The following is a 21,529-nucleotide window of genomic DNA, read 5'->3' on the forward strand; positions in this document are numbered from 1 at the left end:
CTGTGGCAGTGGCTTTAGGGGTGCAGGGGGTGCAGTGGGCTTCACACAGCAGCAACAGCATCAGAGGACACAGGAGCTACTTTTGCAGAGCACGTAGGGAAGCTGCACTGAGCAGCCTCTGGCCAAACCCAGTCCTCAGACCTGACTCCTGTCAGGGAAGGGGGTTTGTGCCTAATTCCTTCCTCAGTCCCTCAGGATGAGTTATGCGAAGAAAACCCCACAGTGGGGTCTCCGCTCCCCACAACATATCTGCGATGTTTTTGCAGGCTGGGGCGGTTCTTCCCAAGTTATTAATCTGAAGAAGACAGAGGAGCAGCGCCCAGACTGCCTCTTTGCTCCCAGCCAAATGGTGGCTGATTCTGAGCTGCCCGGTCTCATTGCTCTCGATCAGGTGGAATGGGGTCCTGGCAAAAAGGAGGTGTGAATCACTGAGAGGGAGACAGAAAAAGTCCTCTAGGACTTGGCAATGGTAGGGGCAGCGCCATGGGTAGCAAACCCAAGGACTGCTGAAAGCCAAAGTGTGGTAGGAGGAGGCAAAATCCACTGAGGCCTTCCCTGTGATGCAAGAACAGATAAATATTAACATCCATGCCAATAAGTGGGAGGAAATCAGGCTTTTTCACTAATGCTGGCAGTTTCTTGCCTATGTTAGCAAGAATTGTAGCTCATTTCAGATCTAACCCTGTGACAGAAAAGGTGTTATTCAGAGGGCAGAGATGAATCTTGTGCTTCCCACTGCTAGTCTCGGGGCAAGCAGGCAGGGATGGGCTCTCCTGCTGCAAGAGGTGTCCAGCAGAGAAACACCTGCTGGGCACATTGGAATCAACTGATGGCTGTGGTTTAAAAAAAATAAAAGGAAAAAAGCCCAGCCTCTGGTATGGGAAAGGGTAGCAGCCTATGGGCCAGGAGTGGGAAGCGGGAAGATGCTCAGAGCTCTCCCCAACCTCCCCGTAACTGCCCTGTGAAGGGAGGCTGAGGACATGTGGTTGTGACTTGGGTTGCAGGTGGCATCTTTCAGGTGTTTAGAAAAGCAGGAGCTCAACAAGGGCACAGCTCTACCCTAACTTCATCCCCACCGAAGTCAAGGGACATTTCATCACTCCACCAAGGGGTGAGGGTTTTGGAAAGCCCCCCTTCAGGACTGTGGTTTGTGCCTGAGCCCAGCACCGTCACACTTTCTTGAGCCTGAGGGTCCCTGGTTTAATCCGTCAAAGCCTATGAAGCAGCACGCTCACCATGCAAAACCCAGCAGCCCTGGTGCCCGGGGGAGGCCAGAGCTGTGGCTTTTTGGGGGGATGCTTCTCGATCCCCTTTTCTACCTCTGCATGACCCACACCCTGGTGGATGTTTTGGTATGAGCATGCAGCTGGGGGTCAGACAACTTGGGCTCCGCTGTGGGTTGCAATGTGTGTTGTTCCCTCTCTCCCTCCCAAAGGATGGGGATAAGGGATGGGCACAAACATAGTGCCATTACAGCTTTTAAATGGCCCTGAGTCAGGGTGTATGCCCTGAGCATGGCATCAGCAGGGTTATAATGGTGGGGAGAGAGTGGCCAGGACATTAGCAGGTTGTGGGACTGGGACCTCATCTGTCCACCCCTCTGGAAAGCTTCAGCCCTGCCATCTAGGCAGGGAGATGTTTGCTCCTTCCTCCTCACTCATTTTTAGCGCTGGATCAACAGCGATCATATGGTGTGTTGTTTTGTGTTCCCCAGGGCGCTGCTCCGGACTCGGCACCTCACGCCTGGGTGGCAAGGAGCTCCCGGCAAGGCAGAGCGGCCGCCCCCGGTAAGTGGCTCCCACTGCCCAGCGGCTGACATTGCGGGGGTGAATCTGGGTTCCCCTCAGAGACCAGTGCTGCACCAAGCACTGCAAGGACTCCAGGCCCCAGCAAAGCAGGACACTAAATAGGGGTGCAGCAAGGGAGGGCTCAGCCCTGAGCTAGATCAGCTCAGACTGGGAATTCAAAGGGATCGTGGAGTGTCAGGGGAAGGGGCAGCAGGTTTTCCCCTAAGCAGGAGATGAGAAGCAGCTGTATTTGCCTGCTGCAGGAGCTCGGCTTAGCCAGGGACCTGCTACCTATCTTTAATCACTGGCAGCAGGGCTGGGGACTGGCGGGATCGCCCCCCTCTGTGGGGAGGGAGCATGATTGCTGCTCAGTGAGGGGGTTCCAGCGATGAGGCAAAGGGATTGCCTCATCTGGAGGAAAGCCCTCTTCGGAAGGCTGAGGTGCCTTGGTGTGCAACCAAGCAGGACCTGGGGTGTGATGGGGCTGTAAGGAGGGGTGCGGGGAGGCTGGGCACTGCTGATGAGGCAGATGTCTCACAATGAAGCCCAGTGGAGGTGGGGTTTGGGTGCTCCCACTGCACGAGCTTTCTCCCCTTTTCTCTGGCAGCCATGCCCCACTTCTTGGATTGGTTTGTGCCCGTGTATCTGATGATCTCCATTCTCATTCTGGTGGGCTTTGGAGCTTGCATTTACTACTTTGAGCCAGGACTCCAGGAAGCCCATAAGTGGCGAACGCAGAGGCCAATCATGGAACGAGACCTTCGGAAGACACTGATGATTCGGGACAACCTGGCCTTTGGGGTGCCTGAGGTTTGATATGCTGACCGTTGAGTCCAGAAGAGCCTCTTCTGGGTAGGCAGCAGTCCACAAGCCTTGGTAGGGATGACAGTCCTGCTTTGTGCAAGTGGGACTGATTGTCACTTCGCTCTTTGCTGATCTGGGTCTCATACTCACCACTCACCTTTCTGACCCTTTGTTTCTTAGGCAAGGTTTGTGTGGCACTGTAGACTTGGGGCTTCCCACACGCTCACAGCCCTTCACCCAGCCAAGGACTTCCACTCCTCTCCATGGACGAGACTGATGAAAGATCCCTTGTTAATCACTTGAATTTGAGCTGACTGGTATCTTGACATGACCCTCAGTAAGAAAGGTCTCTGCAGGGATACCAGGCTTTTTACTCCTAGTCCCTGGGTTAAATCTAACCCAGTCTGTTTAATTCTGGGGGGTATTTGGGGAGAAATAAATAGGATTTCAACCCAGATCATTGCTTCAGCTGAGCTCTTCACAGCTTGCGGAAGCTCTGTGCAGAGGGGCCAAGGGCTCAGTGAGCCCCAGAGACTGAATGCCTTTATCCCTGCTAAAGGCACGCCGCTACTCTGTGTCTGTTTGGGAGATGGAGAACATCCATCCACCCATCCATCCATTTCAGATGCATTACATTCAAATTAAAGATCTTTAGTAAAGAGGTTTGTCCAAGTCCTGTGTCAAGCTGAGAATATTCTGCAGCTCTCAATGAAGGGGTGCTGCCCGACTTATCACATAAGCCTCTCCTGATCTGCCTGACCTTCTGCTTCTCTGCCATGGAGTGAGATGGGATAGACTGGGAGGCAGCTTGCACTTGTTTAGTCCCCTGCACTCCAAAGTCCCGTGGCATGGACAGGGGTCTACCTCAGCTGTCATCCCAATGAAAGCTGTGAAGCATCCCTCGACCCCCTTTCCCTGCATGTCTCTGAGAAGGGACACTGAGCTTATTAGTGAAATGGGTCAGTTGCACCACCTCTGCTTTCTGGACCCAAGCCATATAATGTGGGTCTGGCACAAAATCCCATGTTCATAGACTAACCATCTGCACTTTCTGCACTGTCCTGGGGCTGATCGGCTACCAAAGCGCTGTACAAAGGCATGATGCTGGGGTTAAGAGGAACATTCACATCTTATCCCTCCTTGCCAGCCCAGTGTAATACCCAGTGTGCACGGGGAGGTTTGGGGGAGCTCTGAACCCATGGCAGAGGTCAAGAACCTCTCCTCACCTCTCTTCCCACACCAACACCCACCCTTTGGATACAACAGGTGCAGATGTGATAACGGTGAGCACTCTGGCCACGGTGGGATCCTGTGTGCCCCACTCCTGCATGTCCCAGGGGATGTCAGCCTGTGCCACCACGCCATGTGCACATGTCTGCGCATCCCATGCCATAACCTGTGCCTGCCAGTATTGGGGCAACCCACATCCCCAGCATGCTCCTAGTGTTCCAGCTCTGTGCCATAGTCCCTGACGGCTCCTTTAGGCAGCAGGAGTCCCTTAGGCCCGCTGCTCAAATCTGCCACATATCCTGGTTGGTCTCGTGTCCCTCAGCCTCTCCTGTGAAACTCTCAGGGGAGGTTTTCTCCTCCATTTCCAAAGAGAGGAGGAGAGCAAACAGGGCCGGTTTAAGTGAGTGATGCTACATTGGTAATTCTCAAGGGATGAATGTTAATTTTTAGCTCGAAGGGTTTTGGCTGAGGAAGGAATGGGTCAGGACATCCTGTAAATATCCTGGGTCTTTCTGAAACGTTTCACCCAAAACCAGGCACACTGGCAGGATCTTCCTGGCTCTGTTTCAGCCAGAGGACAAGTTGTAAGTCCTTCCATTCAGCCAAAAACCAGAGATCGTGATGCAAGTACCCGAACTGGAGAGTCTCACTCGGCAGGGAAATGCAGTGAGTGGGATTACTCCTGTGCCCAAAGATACACTCACCAAGCAAATGCTCAAAGAGCAGCTGTAGCCTGAAACAGGTAAATCCCACATATTTTTGTGCCTTGATGACTTGAGGCTGAGAAAAGGAAATGCTGTGGGGCTGAGCTGCATGGTCTTACATGCCACCCTCAGCTGCATGGCTCACGTCCCCTGCTTTTTGGCACAATACAGCCATATCTCCAAGCACCAGCTTGGAAACCCACTTCCTTACCTCAACTCCATCATAGCTGGGACTGCACTGAGAGCGGACCCTAGCTGAGCCATGGGATAGCAATAACAACCTCTGTACTGGAGCTGAGGGGCTTGGAGCAGTCAGGGACAGGTTAAACTGTCCCTGTGGGAAGGGGAGCCTGGTGGCCTGCATCAGCGCAGGCTGCTCTGCCATCACACCTCCTCCAAACCCACTTTCGCCTGCTGAGTCAAAAGAGAAGAGGAAAAACCACCAGCCTGGTAAAAATGAAAGTCTGGGTCTGCCACTGCTGCTCTCAGCCAGCTGGCATCCGTGGTGTGATGGACACACGTCCTCCGCGTCCTCCTCTGCGCACTGTCCTGCCTGTGTTCACCTCCGCTCTGCCCGTGACTCACCACAGAAACTGAGCAAAAAGAAGATTACAAAGACGTCAGGGCTGGACTAGAGAGAAATTAGTTATTCATCTCCTCTGGCTTATGTTTCGCACTGTTTAGTCCTGACGCAGTAAGTATTAAGCCAGGTATTTTCCATGGGTATGAAGGACTCTATTGCCAATGGTGTCAAAACCCTCCCCAGTGGAATAAAAGTGTGTGACAAACCATGTGGCTGACGCTTTGTTTTCCTGTTGTTCCCCTCAGGAGCTGCATCCCTCCAGCTCTGGATAGGCAGCAAGGATCAGGCTGCAGTGAGGTTTCCTTTACAGCAGGGTAGGTCTTCATCTGCCTGGTTTCTGTGCTGGCTGCACTGTGGGGCTATCTGGGAATAATTAAGCTAAAGGCAAAAGCTGCCTGAAAACTGAGCCTGTTTCTCCCCTGTGGGACCTGTGCAGCCAGAGAGACCTCAGGGGAGAGGGAAATAATCTCAGATACTGAATTAAACTGCATAAAGCATCAGAGAAGATACTTAGTGCTGGAAATGCTACACAGCATCAGGTTGGTCTTTTCCACCTTCTCTGTCTCTTTGCCTTTAAGGAAGCAGAGAAGTTACACCACCCCAAGCCCTGCTTTCCCCCTGCACTCCCTATGGCTCGCTATGGGTTGGGATGGTGGTTCCCCCTCCATCTCTCTGCCCTGGCCACCTGAACGCAGGTGAGCATCACCCCTGCCGTGCTGTGGGTGCTGTGTGGTGCTATGGGTGCCCTGGCTCTCCTCTTTGCTCCCATTTGCCCACCAAACCATGCATATTCTCATCCTGCCCCACCAAAAGACCTTTCTCCTCTCCTCCTTGGTTACTGCATTGCCCTTCAAACTCTCTTTTATAATAAAGAAGGTAGAGAGTGGCAAGCTGACTCCCTGCAATGGATGCCCTCTTTACCCTGAAAATGCCCCAAAGCTGGCAAAATTAAGAAACAATCAGAATAATGAAGAAGCAAAATAAAATCAGAATAAGGGAAAGAAGTGTCAATGTGGATGAATACCCCACCAGCAAACACTGAACTTCCCCAATGGGGCATAAATTGATGAACTAGAATCCACCATTTGAGGTGGGGGGGGGGGGGGGAAGAAGAGAGGAAGGGAAAACATTTGAAAAATTCAGAGATTTTAATTGGATTTTTTTTTTTTTTTAAATCTCACTCATTGTTCTCAGGAGCAGGCAGCACAGGCTCCTCCACCTCCCGCCATGGTTGTGGGGCTGCCCATGGTTGTGGGGTTGCCTGTAGTTGTGGGGTTGCCGGTGGTGTGGGTTTGCCAGTGGTGGGAGCCAGGAAGGCACCGGGCAGGGGACAGGAGCGGACATGGCGCCAGGCGTGGGAGTGTGCCGGGCAGGCCACAAGTGCCCCATTGTCCCGGCCGGAGGCGGGCTGGCCCCCCCGGGCAGGGCTGCCAGTGGGGGCTCAGGCCTCTGGATGACGGCAGCTGCGCCCCAAGACTCCGCAGCCCCAGCACCGGGGAAGGCCTGGGCCCCCCAGCCCGGCCCGTCACCCCTCACCCTCGCACCTCAGCCTCCAGCACAGCGCCGCCCGCCATGGAGGAGGACGTCGCCCCTCACCGCAGCCGCCTGCCCGCCCTGGGCGGCCCCAGCCGCATCCCAGGCCCCCCGCCGCGGCGGGATGGCCCCCTCACCATCCCCACCGCCCCCACAAAGCGGAGCTGCCTCTCGGTCACCCTGTGCCGGGCCGGCGGGGGGCTCCCCTGGGAGCGGCTGCGGGGCCCGGCCCCCATCACCCCCGTCCCTCCTCGCCCCCGGCCCATGGCGGCCGAGGGGCCCCAGCGATGTGGTGGTCCTGGCTGGGCAGAGGCTGCCCTGGCGGTGAAGATGGGGGCGCCCTGCTCCCCGCCATGCTCCGGTGGGTCTCCGCTGCCAGGCTGGGCTGGGCAGGGGGGAGGGATGCCTCAAGGGGTCCTTCGGTGGTGGCAGCACCGTGGGGCTTGACGTGGGGCAAGGTCTTTGGGAGCGGTGGGGGACATGGGGGAGGATGGGGGCTTCCTACCCCAGGAGTGATTTCCCCTTGGCACACACTGGGAGCACAGCGCGGAGAAGGCAGGCGGGAGGTGAGCCCTTGGGGCAGTGAGCCTGGCACCCGGCGGGGAAACGGGCAGCTGTGGGCACCATGTCAGGAGCTGCTGTGAGTGGTGGGAGGCCTGTCTGCCTGTCCATCTGTCTGTCCATCTGTCCAGAGGTCCTGTTGGACCACTCAGCTGAGCCCAGGTAACCTTTCAGTGCCGACAATGATTTCTAAATGCAACTAACCCACAGAGGGTGGAGGGGCACATGGGGACAATCCCTGAAAGGACATCAGAGGGTCAGAGCAGTCCCAGATGTTCATGCCCCAGCACAGTGTGGTGGGGCCATGGTGTGTGATGGGGCCGGGGCTCAAAACTGTAGGAGAAGGAAACACAGTGGGAGGAAGGAGCATCCCCCTCCAAAGGCAGCGGCAGCCAGAAGCATCTGCACAGCTCTCCAGGTGTCCCCTCCAGGGCACCACCAGGCATGGATGCCTGCCAGGGCATGTGGGGGTGCGACCTGTGCACCCCGACATGGCCTGCGGACGGGACCCCTCCCTGCTCCCCACACGTGTGTACACGTGTATGTGCACACACACACACGTATGTACACACACACAGAGCAGGGACGGTGCTCGCTCTGCCTCTGCACCGTGGGCTGACAGCCAGGAACCGCGGTGCCGGAGGAGAAAAGGTTTCTCACGCCTCCGCAAGTGGAGCTGAAGGGCAGATCACTTTTGATGAGCCAAAACATTCCCAATTTCCTCTCTCTGGGAAAACAGAAGGAGGCCTTGCAATCCCCTGAACCCAGTAAATACCTAGGGGGAGAGAGCGCCCTTTCTCAGCCCTGCTGGAGTGAAGCCACAAAGGGTTAAATCTCCCCCTCCCTAAACAAGCAGAGATGCTGAAACCACCCGGGAACTGGGAGGAAAAGGGGCAAGAAAAGGCCTGTGCGGTGTGCAAGGGGGGCCCCTCTGGGACACGGGGTGCCCATTGGTGGTGGCTCCCCCATCCCCATGATCATGCCCACCCAAGCGGGGAGGCTGGCGGGGGCCTGGGATGGAGCTGGGGGAGGGTGCGCGGGGGGAGATTTTGCGGCGATGTTTAATATTCAGGTCACATGACGATGGCAGCAGGAGCAGCACCAGCATCCCCGCTCTGCTGAAATAGCCACTGGAGAAGGAGGGAAAGGAGGGGGGGGGGGAGAAGAGGACACAGGAAAGAAAGAGAGAGGTAAAAGCGGATCCTTGTAGCCCACCGCACCGCGTCAGCATCAGGCTAGAAAAGTCGGGGGAAACCCACCCCCTTGGGAGAGGATTCAGAGACAAAGGAAGCTTCATGTTCAAAGGTAGGATGCTCTGGGCTTGGCGGGGTTGGACGATTCCGGAGGTACGCTGCTGGGGCTTTTTGTGCAGGCACTCTCCGCCGTGCCCCCACGCCGTCCAGCTCTGGCCATGGGGGAGGAATAACCCCGAAGGGCAGTGGGAGAAATCCATCCTGGCTTTGTCTTTCCTCCTTTTTTTTTTTTTCTTTCGGTGGCAGCAGTCTGGCATGAAGGAGAATGAGCAGGGCTGGTTGTGATGTTGATGGGGAGTAGCTGGCGCCAGGGGCTGCTCTGAAAGAAAGAGATAATCCCAGCTGGTCCAGAGCTGGGGAAAGCCCACAAGCTGCTAGGAGTCTGGCTTGTCCCTTGTCAGTGACAGGCAGTTGCTTTGGGGGCAGCGGGGACATCCTATGCTGCTCCCTGGGCATCTGCGCAGGAGCCAGCGGGAGGGCAGGCAGGGGACAGGCAGCTGGGGTGACATGGGTACCCTGGTTCAGGGGTGCTCAGCATCCTCTCGCCTTGTGACACAGCCGCGCCGCCCAGGCGGTGAGCTGGGGTATGGAGTATGGACTGCACAAGCCAGGGAGCAGCACCGAGGGTACAGCCGGGGCTGAGGCAAGTACCTAAACCCTGCAGCAGCTGGGCTGGGGACATCGTTCCCAGCCCCTTTCACATCCAGTTTCTGCATCCCCAGAGAGGCTTCGGCACACACTGCCCTAGTTTTCACTGCAGCCCCGGCAGAGCCAGGCTCCTGCCCAAGGAGCTCCTGCAGAATGCTGAGGGGAAGGAAGGCTGCTGCTGGGAAGGCTGCGGCAGCACAAAGGGCTGGGATGAATTTCCCTGCCTCACTTGAAATGCCCGGTGATCCTCAAGCCAGCAAAAAAAACCTGGTAAGGAGCATGGCCCTGTTCTGCACCCTGAGGTCAGGCGGTGCATCCGGCACACCTTGGGCTTTGCCTTGCACAGCTGGGAGAAATGCCCTGGGGTGATCACAGAAATGGAGGGGAAAGGGACTTTTCCGGTGGAGGGATGCTCAGTCCTCACCTCTGTGGATCTGAAACAAGGACTAGATCCTAATGCCTGCAAGCCCCAGGGAGGCTGTGCTACCGAAGCAGCCGCTTGCTTTCCTTCCTAGGAATCTGGTGTCACCCACTGGGGACCCACTCCTGCCAGCAGCCTTCAGGGTCCGAACCCATCCCTCCTCCCCATCTCGGGTCTGCAGGGAGTGGGACCGTGGGTCCAGGGCCATGTGGGTGGAAGGGGCTGGGGTGAGACATGCATGTGGATCATGTGGATCACTGCCTCCAGCCAGAGTGGGACAGCCTTGTGCCACACAAGGAGGAGAGCTGCTTCGAGGCTGTCCATGTGTTATGTGGGGGTTAAATAGCCTTTCCTTGCTGGAAGCTGGGTTGTGGTGAGCGACTGTTTGCAGCCCTCCCTCCCTCTTGCCATTCAGACAAAGGACGGGAAGGTAGGGGGAGGGGATGCGACTGTATCTGGGTTATCGGGACAGAGTAGACGTTAGTCCCCACTACCTGAGCCCCTAAGATACTGCAGGGACACTTCTGTCCCCAGCTAGCTGCTGCCAACATCAGAAGCAGGCGGACATGAAGGATGCTCTGCAGTAGTGGTGTCTGCTGCTGGCCACATACACCGGCCTTCCAGGGAGAGGTTTCAGGGTGGGTCAGTGGGTGCCAGAAGCAGGAGCTAGCTGGGACTGCTGGGACCTCTCTGGGCACCCGTTGCCCTTCTGGCCCTACCTGCCCCAGCCTCAGATGCTGCACCCCTCTCTGCTCCAGAACTGGGTGGAGTATCTCCTGTGAGCCAGAGATTGTCCCCCAGCAGCCCAGCATGAGCCACTTCCCACTGGGAACTGGGCAGCAGAAATGTCACCAGCAACCGCCCTCTTAAATGAGCTTCGCTTAGCACACAGAACAAAGCAGCAGGGAAAAGGGTGGCAATGCAAACAGCGGATGTAAGTGGTTAACCTTGGCTAACCCTCTATTCATTATCGGCTGTACTGGCTGTAGTGCCCTATCATGTATTCATTACAGGGGACAGCTGGAGGGGCTACGGGATGTGCCTTGGATGCATAATGCTACCCCTTGACCAGTCTGTCAGAGCACTAATGAGGCTTCCTAGCAGCATTAGCATTACTGCATGCAAAACAGAGCCATTCCCAGGAGACCAGGTAGACATGTAGACATGTCTCAAGGTGATTTTCATAGCTCTAGTCCCGGTTTTGCACCCCCTGACCTCCTCGGCAGCCTGTTTCCTCTGTTGGCTCCTTGGATTCCTCCATGGGAGTCAAGAGGTGGAAAATCCTGTGCAGAAAGCTGAGCCCTCAGGTACCTCTTTGCAAAATGGGGGCTTCCCATCCTGAGGCTGTATGGGAAGGCACCCCACACAGAAAGGAAGGCAAGTGACTGAGAGGAGAAAGGGAGGTTGTCTTACCCCAAGACCTTGAATGTCCAAAATTAAAATGCCCAGGGCAACAACACTGATATAAAATCCAGGAAATATTTAAGGAGACTTCTAGAGATCTTTTGTCTGTGTTTCAGAGCTTTATATAGGTGCTCAGGAACCTAACTCTGAAATATCTGCTCCAGCCACTGCAAGCTCCTGCTTCCAGCAACAAAACCTGTAAAGGGATGGCCACGTACTGTGATGTCCACAGCAGAGTTAGCAACAACTGCCAGCTCTGGCCAAAGCGTCCCTTGGTGAGACCGAGGGATGAGTTATGAACCTCCTAGTGAGCCTTGAGGTTGACTGCCAGCAACTCCCCTCCTTCCTCCTTCCTGTGTAAGAACAAGGAGCTGGAGGAATAAAGGAGAGGGCAACAGACTCCCTGAGGACAAGCTACTGCCCAGGCAGCAAAGGGATCACAGCCCACATGGCCGAGGTCCTCTACCCGTCCCATGCAGCTGCTCAGCTGGGCTTTCTTCCCACCTCATCCTGTTCCCTCTCCACCTTTGGGGTTTATTTTCCCCCATTACTGCAGTATCCAAGTGCCTCACTGGGGCCACAGCCCCCTGCCCCACGTCCCCTCATCATTCCCTGTCTCCCTCTCTCTTCTCCCTGCCTTTGGGGTAGGTGGGACCCCAGCAGGGCTGTGTGGGGTGCGCACTGGAGGATGCTGCAGCAGGATGATGGGCACGGCACAGCCACACGACTATGGTACAGGTGGTGTAGGGCAGCCCGGGAGAGGGTGAGCGAAGGACAGGGTGCGGGAGAGCTGGCTGGCTTAGCCCTCCATGGTGTGCCAGGAGAGATGGGCTTTCCTGGCTGGCAGCATCTTTGAGAAAGCTGGAAAAAGACAACAGGAACCCCAGGGGCTGCTTTGTCAGCAGGAAAGGCACAGACTAGCTGTGACGGGTGTAAGAGTGGATTGCAGCTGAGAAGTGCTCGACTCGGCAGGCTGCCTCCTCCGGCAGCTGCCCGGCAGCAAGAGGTGCTCTGAATTGCCAGCCTGGCTCAAGCCAACGGTCTGTCTTGTGCTCTGGTCCCCCAGGGTGTTCCTCGCTACTTCAGGAGATGATGATGATAGCTCAGAGTGCCTGCACTCGGTGGGGAAGAGAAGGAGAGGGACCATCCTCCAGCAGACCTCTCCCCTGCTGGCAAGGTGGAACGGAGGTGGTACAAGAACCTTCAGATGTTACCCACAGTGCTGTGCATGGGTGGCTGTGCTGCCATCCTCTCACATGGAGGGAAGATCCTTTCTCCCAGTTTAACATAAAAGTCTTCCCAAGCAGTGTAAAAGGAGCTGGTCTGCCCTCAGCACACGATAGTGGGATATTAAAGCTTATATAAAATGTAAAACCTTCACTGTGTAGAGCAGCCCTTGTGTCTGCACAGGAGCTTTGATGTGGGAATGGTAGGCAGGGTTACCAGCCAGCCATGCAGCCTGTTGCAACCTAACCCTGTCCTTGAACAAAATCTCTCTGACATCTCCCCAACCCTGGTCTCTGCCTGGCCTGGCTGAGCTGTCCTGGGGACCCTGGACTGGTGCTATCAGTATCCCCAGGCCAGTGACCTTGAAGTCGTCTTCCTCTCTGAGAAGCATGCGTCACCCACCAAATGGCAGTTGCCTGCCTGGTCACTCGTGTCCTCCTCTGCAGTCAACGGGGTCTGCTGAGAGGAGCAAAAACCTCCACCAAAATGATGGAAAGGGATAATTTAGTGTGAGATACTTGAACTGAAGTGGCATCCAAAACAAGTAGAGTGCTTACCAAGCAAAAACACATGCTGTCCCTGTCCTGGAAAAATAACCATCTAATGAGACAAAGCATGGGGGAGTGAAATAATTAGAGTGGGAGAGTCTCTAGTTTGCAGCTGGTTTGTATATGAAAGGTATTTGATTCCCATACCCTTCATCTTCCTTTCTAGATTCATCCCTCATGCCTCCCTTCCCCACCAATTACAGCTTTTCTTCCATGTCCTGTCCTCTCCCAACCTCCGGTTTCCTCCCAGCGAGTGGGAGCTGCTCACTAATGAGACAAGAGACGGGAGATAAATGGACGAGGCCCGCCCCAGCAGTGTGTGCCATCACCCAAAAAAGAGTCGGAGAGGCCAGAAAGCCCCCAGGGCCTTTCTTTTTGCTTGTTTGTTTTACACAAAGAAGAAGCGAGGAGGGGGAGGAGAGGAGGGACTTGTGCAGATGATTAGCTTATTGATCACGGTGATTAGTTTCTTGAGCATGACAAAACCCATCAATCTATGGGCAGAAGGCAAGCGCAGAGGTTGTGGCCATGCTTTTCACTTCCACTACTGCCTCCTTCTGAGGAACTCAGCCTGCACAGCATGACTGGTAATGCAGCCGCCCCTGGCAAGGGCTGAGCTTGCAAATCCTCACAGTAAATCCTAAACTCTCTTTCAATGCTGGGATTTGACACGTGATAATTTTTGAAAGTCTTTGCAAATTTCATGCTAAACTTGGAGGGTGATGCTGATGAGAACTGGGAGACCAAAACGAGGAGACACACACAGAGCTTTGGGCAGTCGTTTAGGAGCCCACCCATCTTCACTGGGTCTGCTCTTGCTGTTTGGAGGTAGCCATCCTGTGTTTGGAGTGACACATAGAAGAGTGTGCTGGAAACTCAAGTAGATGTTCCTCCATGAAGAGCCCTACCGCTAAAATCTTGCCATTCGGTCATCCTCAGTAGCCCTTGAAATGGATGCTCAAAGTTGCCTTCAGCCCCTGTGACAGATCAGCAGGGAGGTCCTCATTACAGCTCAATGATGATTTTTCAATCTTTCTCCCCATGCAGGGCCAGTGGAGAGCAAAAACGAAGCAGCCATGTCTGAGCTGGTCCCAGAGCCGCGACAAAAACCAGTTGTACCGATGAAACCCATGGGCATTAACGCCAACTTGCTGGGCTACATCGGTATTGACACCATCATTGAGCAGATGCGCAAGAAAACCATGAAGACAGGTTTCGACTTCAACATCATGGTTGTAGGTAAGCAGGGACCAGCTGAGGTACCAGGAACCATGGCCAGGGGCTGCCCCATGGGGCCACATGGGAGACAAGCCCTGCAGGGAGGGCATGAGAGAGAAGGCAGTGCTTGCTCTGTGGTAAAGAAGAGCCTGCACAAGACAAGGAGACACCTACACCCCCTTCCCCTGCCAGCCTGACTCTGTGCCCTTGGCCTGCTGTCAGATGTCACAAGCTTCCTCTTTGTGATCCTCAGGTCAGAGTGGACTGGGAAAGTCGACGTTGGTGAACACCCTCTTCAAATCCCAGGTGAGCCGCAAATCTTCAGGCTGGAACCGGGAGGAGAAGATCCCCAAGACAGTGGAGATCAAAGCCATTGGTCATGGTAAGAGCCAGGCTGCTGGGGTGGAGGCAATACTGGTGCTTCAGCACAGTCTTGCAGAAGACCCCAGTAGTCTATGCAAACAGTTCTTTGGTATTAGGCAGCCCTTTCTCCATTGGGAGCTAAAGGACAAGTGCTGGTTTTAGATGGCCTCAGACCCAGCCAAAACTTTTCTTAAACAGCAACGCCACTGATTCCACAGCCAAAAGCGAGGTGTAGAAAAAGTTAGATATTTCTTCTGCCAAGACATTAGTCTTCGTGTGTGGATTAAGCCTTGCTGTAAGTCATTCCCACCTGCAGACTTTTAATATTCTATACAAATTGTATTGGCGGGTCCCATCCCAAGCCTGGTAGAGCACATCTCCTCATGGCAAAGCATCAGCACAGCTTCTACGGTGGTGCAGAATAATGAGTATTATCTCAGATTCAGGATGATGTGTTGGAGGGGAGGACAAGCTATGTAAAGTAGGTACCACATACTAAGCACAAATTCATTTTCTTGTGCAGAGTGGTATAAGGTGGCTTTGGTGCAGAAGTTACCAAAATTTGGGGTCAGAAATTCAAGTGGGGATCCCAACTGTTAAGGCATGACCTGGCCTGGCCTGGTCATGCTCGCTGGGCAGTGATGAGGGCAGAGCGCTCTTGTTCCCTTGTAGGGCACAGAGACATGTTTCATGATGGAGCAGGTCCCCAGGGAGGCGTATGATTGTCTGCAATTTCTTCCCCAGTCATTGAAGAAGGTGGTGTCAAAATGAAGTTGACAGTGATCGACACACCGGGATTCGGGGACCAGATCAACAATGAGAACTGGTGAGTTGTACATGGTTAAGGCCTTGTGTCCCAGAAAGGGCTGGAGTTAAGATGCTATATGGAGTGACTCTCATCTGCTTGACCTGGAAAGTGTGTGGGATCCTACTGCACTCAGGGGGCCAGTAATGGAGTCGTGGAATTGCGAACACTGTGGGTCTGTGTGCGTACTTAGGACATTACATAGTGAGTGCCTATTTCTGTGCCTAGTTACAGAAACTCTTAAACGTCTCTGCTGATGGTGAGATGCTTGTGGTGAATATATTTTATGCCTGAGCCTGCTTTGCTGCTGTCAGAGCTGGGAACACTGTAGGCAGGAACATGAGGAGATTTGTACCTGCCTATTCATGTCTCTCTCCCACCTTAACAGCTGGGAGCCTATCGAGAAATACATCAACGAGCAATATGAAAAATTTTTGAAAGAGGAAGTGAATATTGCAAGGAAGAAACGAATTCCAGACACACGAGTGCATTGCTGCCTCTACTTCATCTCCCCCACGGGCCACTCGTACGTACACACAGTCCCTCGTCCTTCCTCAAGCCTATGGTTCCTCTGTGCCAGATATACACCCTGCACTGCTCCATCTTAGCAATGGACCCAGGGGTCCTGTGTCCCGTGTCCTGCAGGGCTGGCCACTCTTTAGCTTAACTTCATTTCCTGTGGGGCTTGAAAGGGTCCAGGATAACACGGGCAGGAGAAACACCACTGTGTTTTTTGGGAGAGGGCAGGATGGATGGGAAGAAGGAGACGAGAGCACTGTGGCAGCAAGCGGGCTACATACAAGGGAGGTTTCACTGATGCCCTGATGCTGGGAGAGTTACTAGGATGAAAGACACCGAGGGTAAAGTGACCCCTTCCATATTGTTCCTTCTTGGGCTGTAGCCTGCGTCCCTTGGACCTGGAGTTCATGAAACATCTCAGCAAGGTAGTGAACATCATCCCAGTTATTGCCAAGGCTGACACCATGACCTTGGAGGAGAAGACCGAATTCAAACAAAGAGTGAGTATCTCCTCTCCTGCATGGGATTCTTCCCTGCCCTGGCTTGGAGGACGGAAAAATGAATGGGATTCTTCCCAAGATTGCAGTGCAGTCCCCAGAGTACGCACAGAATCTAATGCTGGGTTGGTGGGTAAGTCCTGAATGAAGATGCAGCTGTTTATGGCTCTGAGGGCATCTGTTAGAGGGGGAAGAAAGGTGTGTATCCCTGTGACATCTCATGATATGCTTTGTCATGGGAACTGCAGAGCCAGACAAGTAACCGGGGCTGAGGAAGAAAGACTCATCGTTGCTGCCATGTGTCCTCACTTTGCTGCACGATTCCCTGGGGATAGACCTTCCAGCCCCTGCTGGCTGGAAGGATGTCCCACATGTGTTTGCCTGGCCATCTCTCCTGCCTTCCCTTCAGGCTTGTGTTGCTTTGTGCTGTAAAATGTCTCTCTGCCCAGGTGCGCAAAGAGCTGGAAGTAAATGGGATCGAGTTTTACCCCCAGAAAGAATTTGATGAAGACTTGGAGGATAAAACAGAGAATGACAAAATCAGGGTAGGAAACATTTTATTATGGGAGGGGAAGTGGGGATGAGGGCTGGTCACATTTAACAAGTGTGAAACAGATATGTGTCACTAGAAGGTTTTAAGAGCTTCACGGTCCATGAATGAATGATGCAATGGATGTAATGGATGGTCATTCCTCCTTCTCAGCTTAATTTGTCCCCATCATTACTACAGGGTGCTATGAAGGCTGAGTGAGAAAAGACTATGTTTCACCTCCTCTTGCTGAATGCTCTGTTTGGCCACTATTAAGGACCAAAGGGACCTGGGGTGTAACTGATGTCCAGCCTCTGTCCCAAACAACTGCCCTATGAGCCCCCTCATCTGCTGACCAAACTTGACCTGAAAAGCAATCCAGTTCTTCTTTCTTTCCTTCTCACAATATGCCGTTAATTTCAGAGAGTTAGAGGAGGCCTAGCTAGGATGTAAAGTTACAGAACAGAAAATTGGTTCGGTTTTACTTCAAACTGGGACATTCCCCCAGCGCCTGGGAGGAGGCTTGTCTCATCCTTCCCTTCTCAGAGCATTAGAAACTGTCTCCTGATTTCCAGCCTGTGTTTCTTCATGGCCAGGTTGTACCCAGGATTATATCTGTGTTCTTGTGCCAACATTGACTCAAACAGTTCTCCTACCTGGTAGAGACCTACCTGGTTCCCTCCACCACTCAAGGCATTTATAGAGAACTATATTATCCTTTGCTGACCTTCTGGTTAGCTAAAGGAGACAAGCTCTTTTGAATAAGCTTCCCATTCCTCAGTAGTCCATACTCTTAGTCACTTTTTTCTGTGCCTGCTCCAGTTTGATTTAATTTTCTAGCACTGGAGCTGGTACCCCATGCTCCCCTGTCTCTTCTGAGATCTGAACTGCTAAGCCCGTGGACCACACGTGCTTTTCAAACAATTGCATCACACTGGTGGCTTGTGGTCATCTTGTGACTGACTAGCACATGGGGTCCTTCCACTCCTTCAGTCACTGCTTGTTCATGAGCTCCAAAGTCATAGCAGAAATTCTTGATGTTATTCCCTAAATGCTGCTCTTTGTGCCCAAAACTTGCTTTTTCCCAGATAATAACCCAGTCTGCCTTTGTACCGACAACACCTCTTGGCCTTGTGATGCTAGTGCATTTAATTATCCCACTCATCATTTTTGTGGCTAGGCCATTAATGAAAATAGATTGGCCTCCATGGCAGTCCTGAAGTAACTCCAGGATTCTTGCATTGCAGCCTGAGAGTTGCCCTTTCAAGTCCCCCAGCTGTCACAGCCCCAACAGAAATTCCCACCTTCCCCATTTTAATTAATCATTTCCCATTTGGCAATACATCACACATTCTGGAGAAGACTAGATGGGTTTTCCTTCTTCTCCAAACTGTTACTGGTTTTGAGGAGGGCACCACATTTCGTTCTGCACTTCAGCATCATTGCCCTAGGTTTGGATAGTCTCACACATAAGAAATAAACTTCTTTACAATCTCCATTCCTCTGGTAACTGCAGTCCCTTCCCAGGTCCAGGGACATCTATGAAGCAGAGTAAATCTATGAACATCTGCACAGCCTTATAGATAGCAGGGTCTCATGCACTCTGTGTTCTGGAAACAAATAGTTTCTCCCTGTACTTAGAAATATCTGGGTCTCCAACAGCCTCATCTACTGTCCCACTTCCCAGGAAAGCTGCACCCCTACCCCATTTCTGGCCTTCCTCAGTACAACCATTTCAGCTGTTAAACTTGTTGAATGTTCACATGTTTCATTGGGGAGAATTATTTTGAGCCCTCTCCTTCTTCTGGTGAAGAACTACAAACTGTGTGAGAAACACTCATGGCAAACTATCCACATGAGCAGCCCTGTGCTGTCAGACCCTCTCCTGGTTATGCCAAGGTACTTCCTCTCTGGTCACCCCCCCACTTCAGAAATGATGGAGATGGGTGCAGAAAAGCTCTACCCCCCTTCTCCAGAGCCCTTGGCACTGTTGCAAGCTACCCAGTAAGCTTGGGGGGTGCGAGGACACCTGTAAAGCAAGGGCCCAAAATGCAAGGGATAGCACTGAGGGGTGAAGAGGAAAGCCAGTGAAGTGTTGTTCTGGAGAATCTCTTCCCTTGAAGAAGGCTTTGTGTTGTTGAGCTGGGAGGAGGAAAGGTGGATGGGGAACAGTGGTGGTGCTGCTCTCTGGAATGGGTTCAATAGGTCTCTCCCCATGTCTCTCCCCAGCAGGAAAGCATGCCCTTCGCAGTAGTGGGCAGCGACAAGGAGTACCAAGTGAATGGCAAAAGGGTCCTGGGCAGGAAAACACCTTGGGGAATCATTGAAGGTAAAAAAACCCTTGCTTCTGGAAGTTGAAAGTATCTCTGCAGGCTCCAGTAGTAGACAAAGGTCCAAATAACATGTCCCATGGCTACCTTTCCATCCCTTTTGCAGTAAACTTTTTGAAACCAAGCAAGGGGAGAATTCTGAAATAGGTCTGCTGGGAGGGAACCGCCATGGTCAATGTGGTACCACTACCACCAACTGGCAGAAGCTGGAGCTACTCTGAACACCACGGTGTATGAAGCTGAGCTCCTGAGACTGCTTTGGTTTTCAAATGAAAATTCCCATGTAACCACTCAGCACCTGGCAGCATGTCTGCTCAGCACCTGAGTTTGTGATGTTTACACAGCCGTCTGTCTTTTCTGAAGTATGCAGGCTCTGCCCACCTGGAACCTGCCCCACGGGAATGACCTTGCCATGCTCTGTAATCACAATGGGGGTTGCTGAAAAACTCAAACATAACAATGGTTTGCTTTCTTTTCAGTGGAAAACCTCACTCACTGTGAATTTGCCCTACTTCGAGATTTTGTCATCAGGTAAGGCCATGGTCATGCACCAGTTTGCTCTCGAGCAGGGAGTCTTCCTGAGGCCATGGTAGATTCTTAGAGTGAAATAGGTCCTACGAAAAGGAAAATAAAGTACATTTGAGGCAGTGAAAGCTTATGTGGGGTAGGGTTGGATTGAGTTAAGGGGTAGATACTCTAGCACCTCTCTTAGTGACATGACCACTATGTCAAGTAGGTATGGCTTATGGTCTGCAGTGGACCTGATACAGTTTCCTGGTGCTTCCTTGTCTCACCTGTGCTTCAGATGAAGTAAACCCATGTCTGCTCTGACACATCAGGATGGCCAGTAGCTGTCCCACTGGCACAGGTGTGAAAGGGGCAGCATACTGGCAAGCACAACCAGGGATTTCAGCCCATATCCTGCATCCTGTGTATGTGTTCTTGAATGCTGATGCTCCAGCTCTCAGCTGTGCGTGATGGCACCCATGCCATCCATGCAGAAAGAGGGGTTACACTCAATTAGCCAGACTGACTGAAGAAATCTTCCGTTTATCTCGGGCAACAAAATGATCATCGGAAGATTAATACTGACTGCACTGATATTGGTTATCATATCTTCTTTCCAACCTCATCTTTGCTTTGCCCCCTGCAGGACCCACCTTCAGGACCTAAAAGAAGTGACCCACAACATCCACTATGAGACCTACAGGGCCAAGCGGCTGAATGACAACGGAGGGCTGCCCCCCATGACTGTTGAGACAGAGGAAAACCATGAAAGTAACCTGTGAATGACCCACCTCCCCCCAGCTCCGCTGTCACCCAGTGTCTCTGGATACAACAACCCACCCCTGTTACCCTTGACTCTACCATGGGTCTGTCTCTGAAGCATGTGGTGCATCCTCCGTGTGCGTGAGAGGATGCGAGCGTGAGTGCGTGAGTGTGCCGGAAAGGGACCAAAAGCATCTCCCCCGTCCTTCCCAGACTGTCCTCATTCTCGGTTTGTTTTTTGCACAGCGGACTGTCCGTCATCTTCCTTTCTCTTGTTTCTGTGTCTCAGCTGTGTGTCTTGCCTGGGGGGAACAGGGATGGGGGGAAGGATTTCTGGGGGCAGCAGGGCTTTGGAGGTGGGAGGTGTTGGGGCATGCTGTAGTTCTAGTTTTATCACTTGAAGATACGGCAAGGAGAGACTCCAGGAGAGATGGTGCAGTTGGAGCATGCAGTGTCTTCAAGTGATGGCAGCAGAGCTTTCTCTTGGGTCCTCGGTGGGTGGGAAGGCAGCTGGTTGGTCTGAGGGCATGGTGGCCCAGCATTTTATACCCATTTCTTGCTGTGGCTTCCTAAGGGGAAATGGCAGCTCGGAAGTGGTTAGATGGGAGAAGTGATAGACTGACATGTTTTGTGGTTCAGGGGAAGTGACCGGTGGGAGGGGACAGAATTAGTTCTTGGGCTGTAGCATCCATTTGAAAAGCATCAAAATACTTGGGGGAAATAGCCATATTTTCCAAAAGAAGCAAAATGCAAAGGAAAAGAATGTGTTTCTCCTGCAGAGATTGGATTTGCCCTGCCCAGCGCTAAGATCAAAAGTCACTCTTGTGTCACAGGCTTTTGATCCTGTGCAGATGAGACCAAGCTGTCCTGAGGTCACCCCACCTCATCCCCCACTGCAGCAATCTCTCCCTACCAGCACTGAGCAGATCTTGGCCAAACCTTTCCCCCACAACAAGGCCCCTCTGCTGTGGGAGTACAGGGAAGACAGTGCCATGGGGTGTCCCTGTTGGGGGCTCCCCCAGGGACAGCCCCACTTGGCACAGGGCCTTCAGGATCTTGGAGGAGTGCAAAGAGCCATTGATTGAGAAGCCCTGGGCCAGGGTGTCTCCCTGGGTCTCCACTGGTGGCGGGAATGCAAGAGATACCTCCTCCTCACTGAAACGGCTGCCTTTGCTACCCCAGCAGTCTCAGCCTGTGTTGCTCCTCCACCCTCCTACTGCCCTCCCAGCTTCCATGTCCTCCTCTCCTGTGCTTTTGTCCTTATTCCCTTTCAGTCCTCCATAGCTTGTTTGCTTG

General features: G+C 53.2%; 2 protein-coding genes across 2 annotated transcripts; both read left to right on the plus strand.

Annotated features, from left to right (window-relative positions):
• Positions 1-2,396: 2,396 nt before the first annotated feature.
• SMIM45 (small integral membrane protein 45) lies at positions 2,397-2,603 on the plus strand. The gene has a single exon (XM_074144520.1). It carries the CDS (start codon positions 2,397-2,399, stop codon positions 2,601-2,603), a length of 207 nt encoding a protein of 68 aa, XP_074000621.1.
• A 5,894-nt stretch (positions 2,604-8,497) lies between these two features.
• SEPTIN3 (septin 3) lies at positions 8,498-20,253 on the plus strand. Its single transcript, XM_074169066.1, has 10 exons — positions 8,498-8,507; positions 13,751-13,942; positions 14,175-14,303; positions 15,029-15,110; positions 15,478-15,615; positions 15,991-16,108; positions 16,555-16,650; positions 18,864-18,963; positions 19,444-19,495; positions 20,118-20,253. The coding sequence occupies exons 1-10, from the start codon at positions 8,498-8,500 to the stop codon at positions 20,251-20,253; spliced, it is 1,053 nt and encodes a 350-aa protein (XP_074025167.1).
• The last annotated feature ends 1,276 nt before the right edge of the window (positions 20,254-21,529 follow it).

Source organism: Numenius arquata, chromosome 2, assembly GCF_964106895.1.
Source record: "Numenius arquata chromosome 2, bNumArq3.hap1.1, whole genome shotgun sequence".
Lineage (NCBI taxonomy): Eukaryota > Metazoa > Chordata > Aves > Charadriiformes > Scolopacidae > Numenius > Numenius arquata.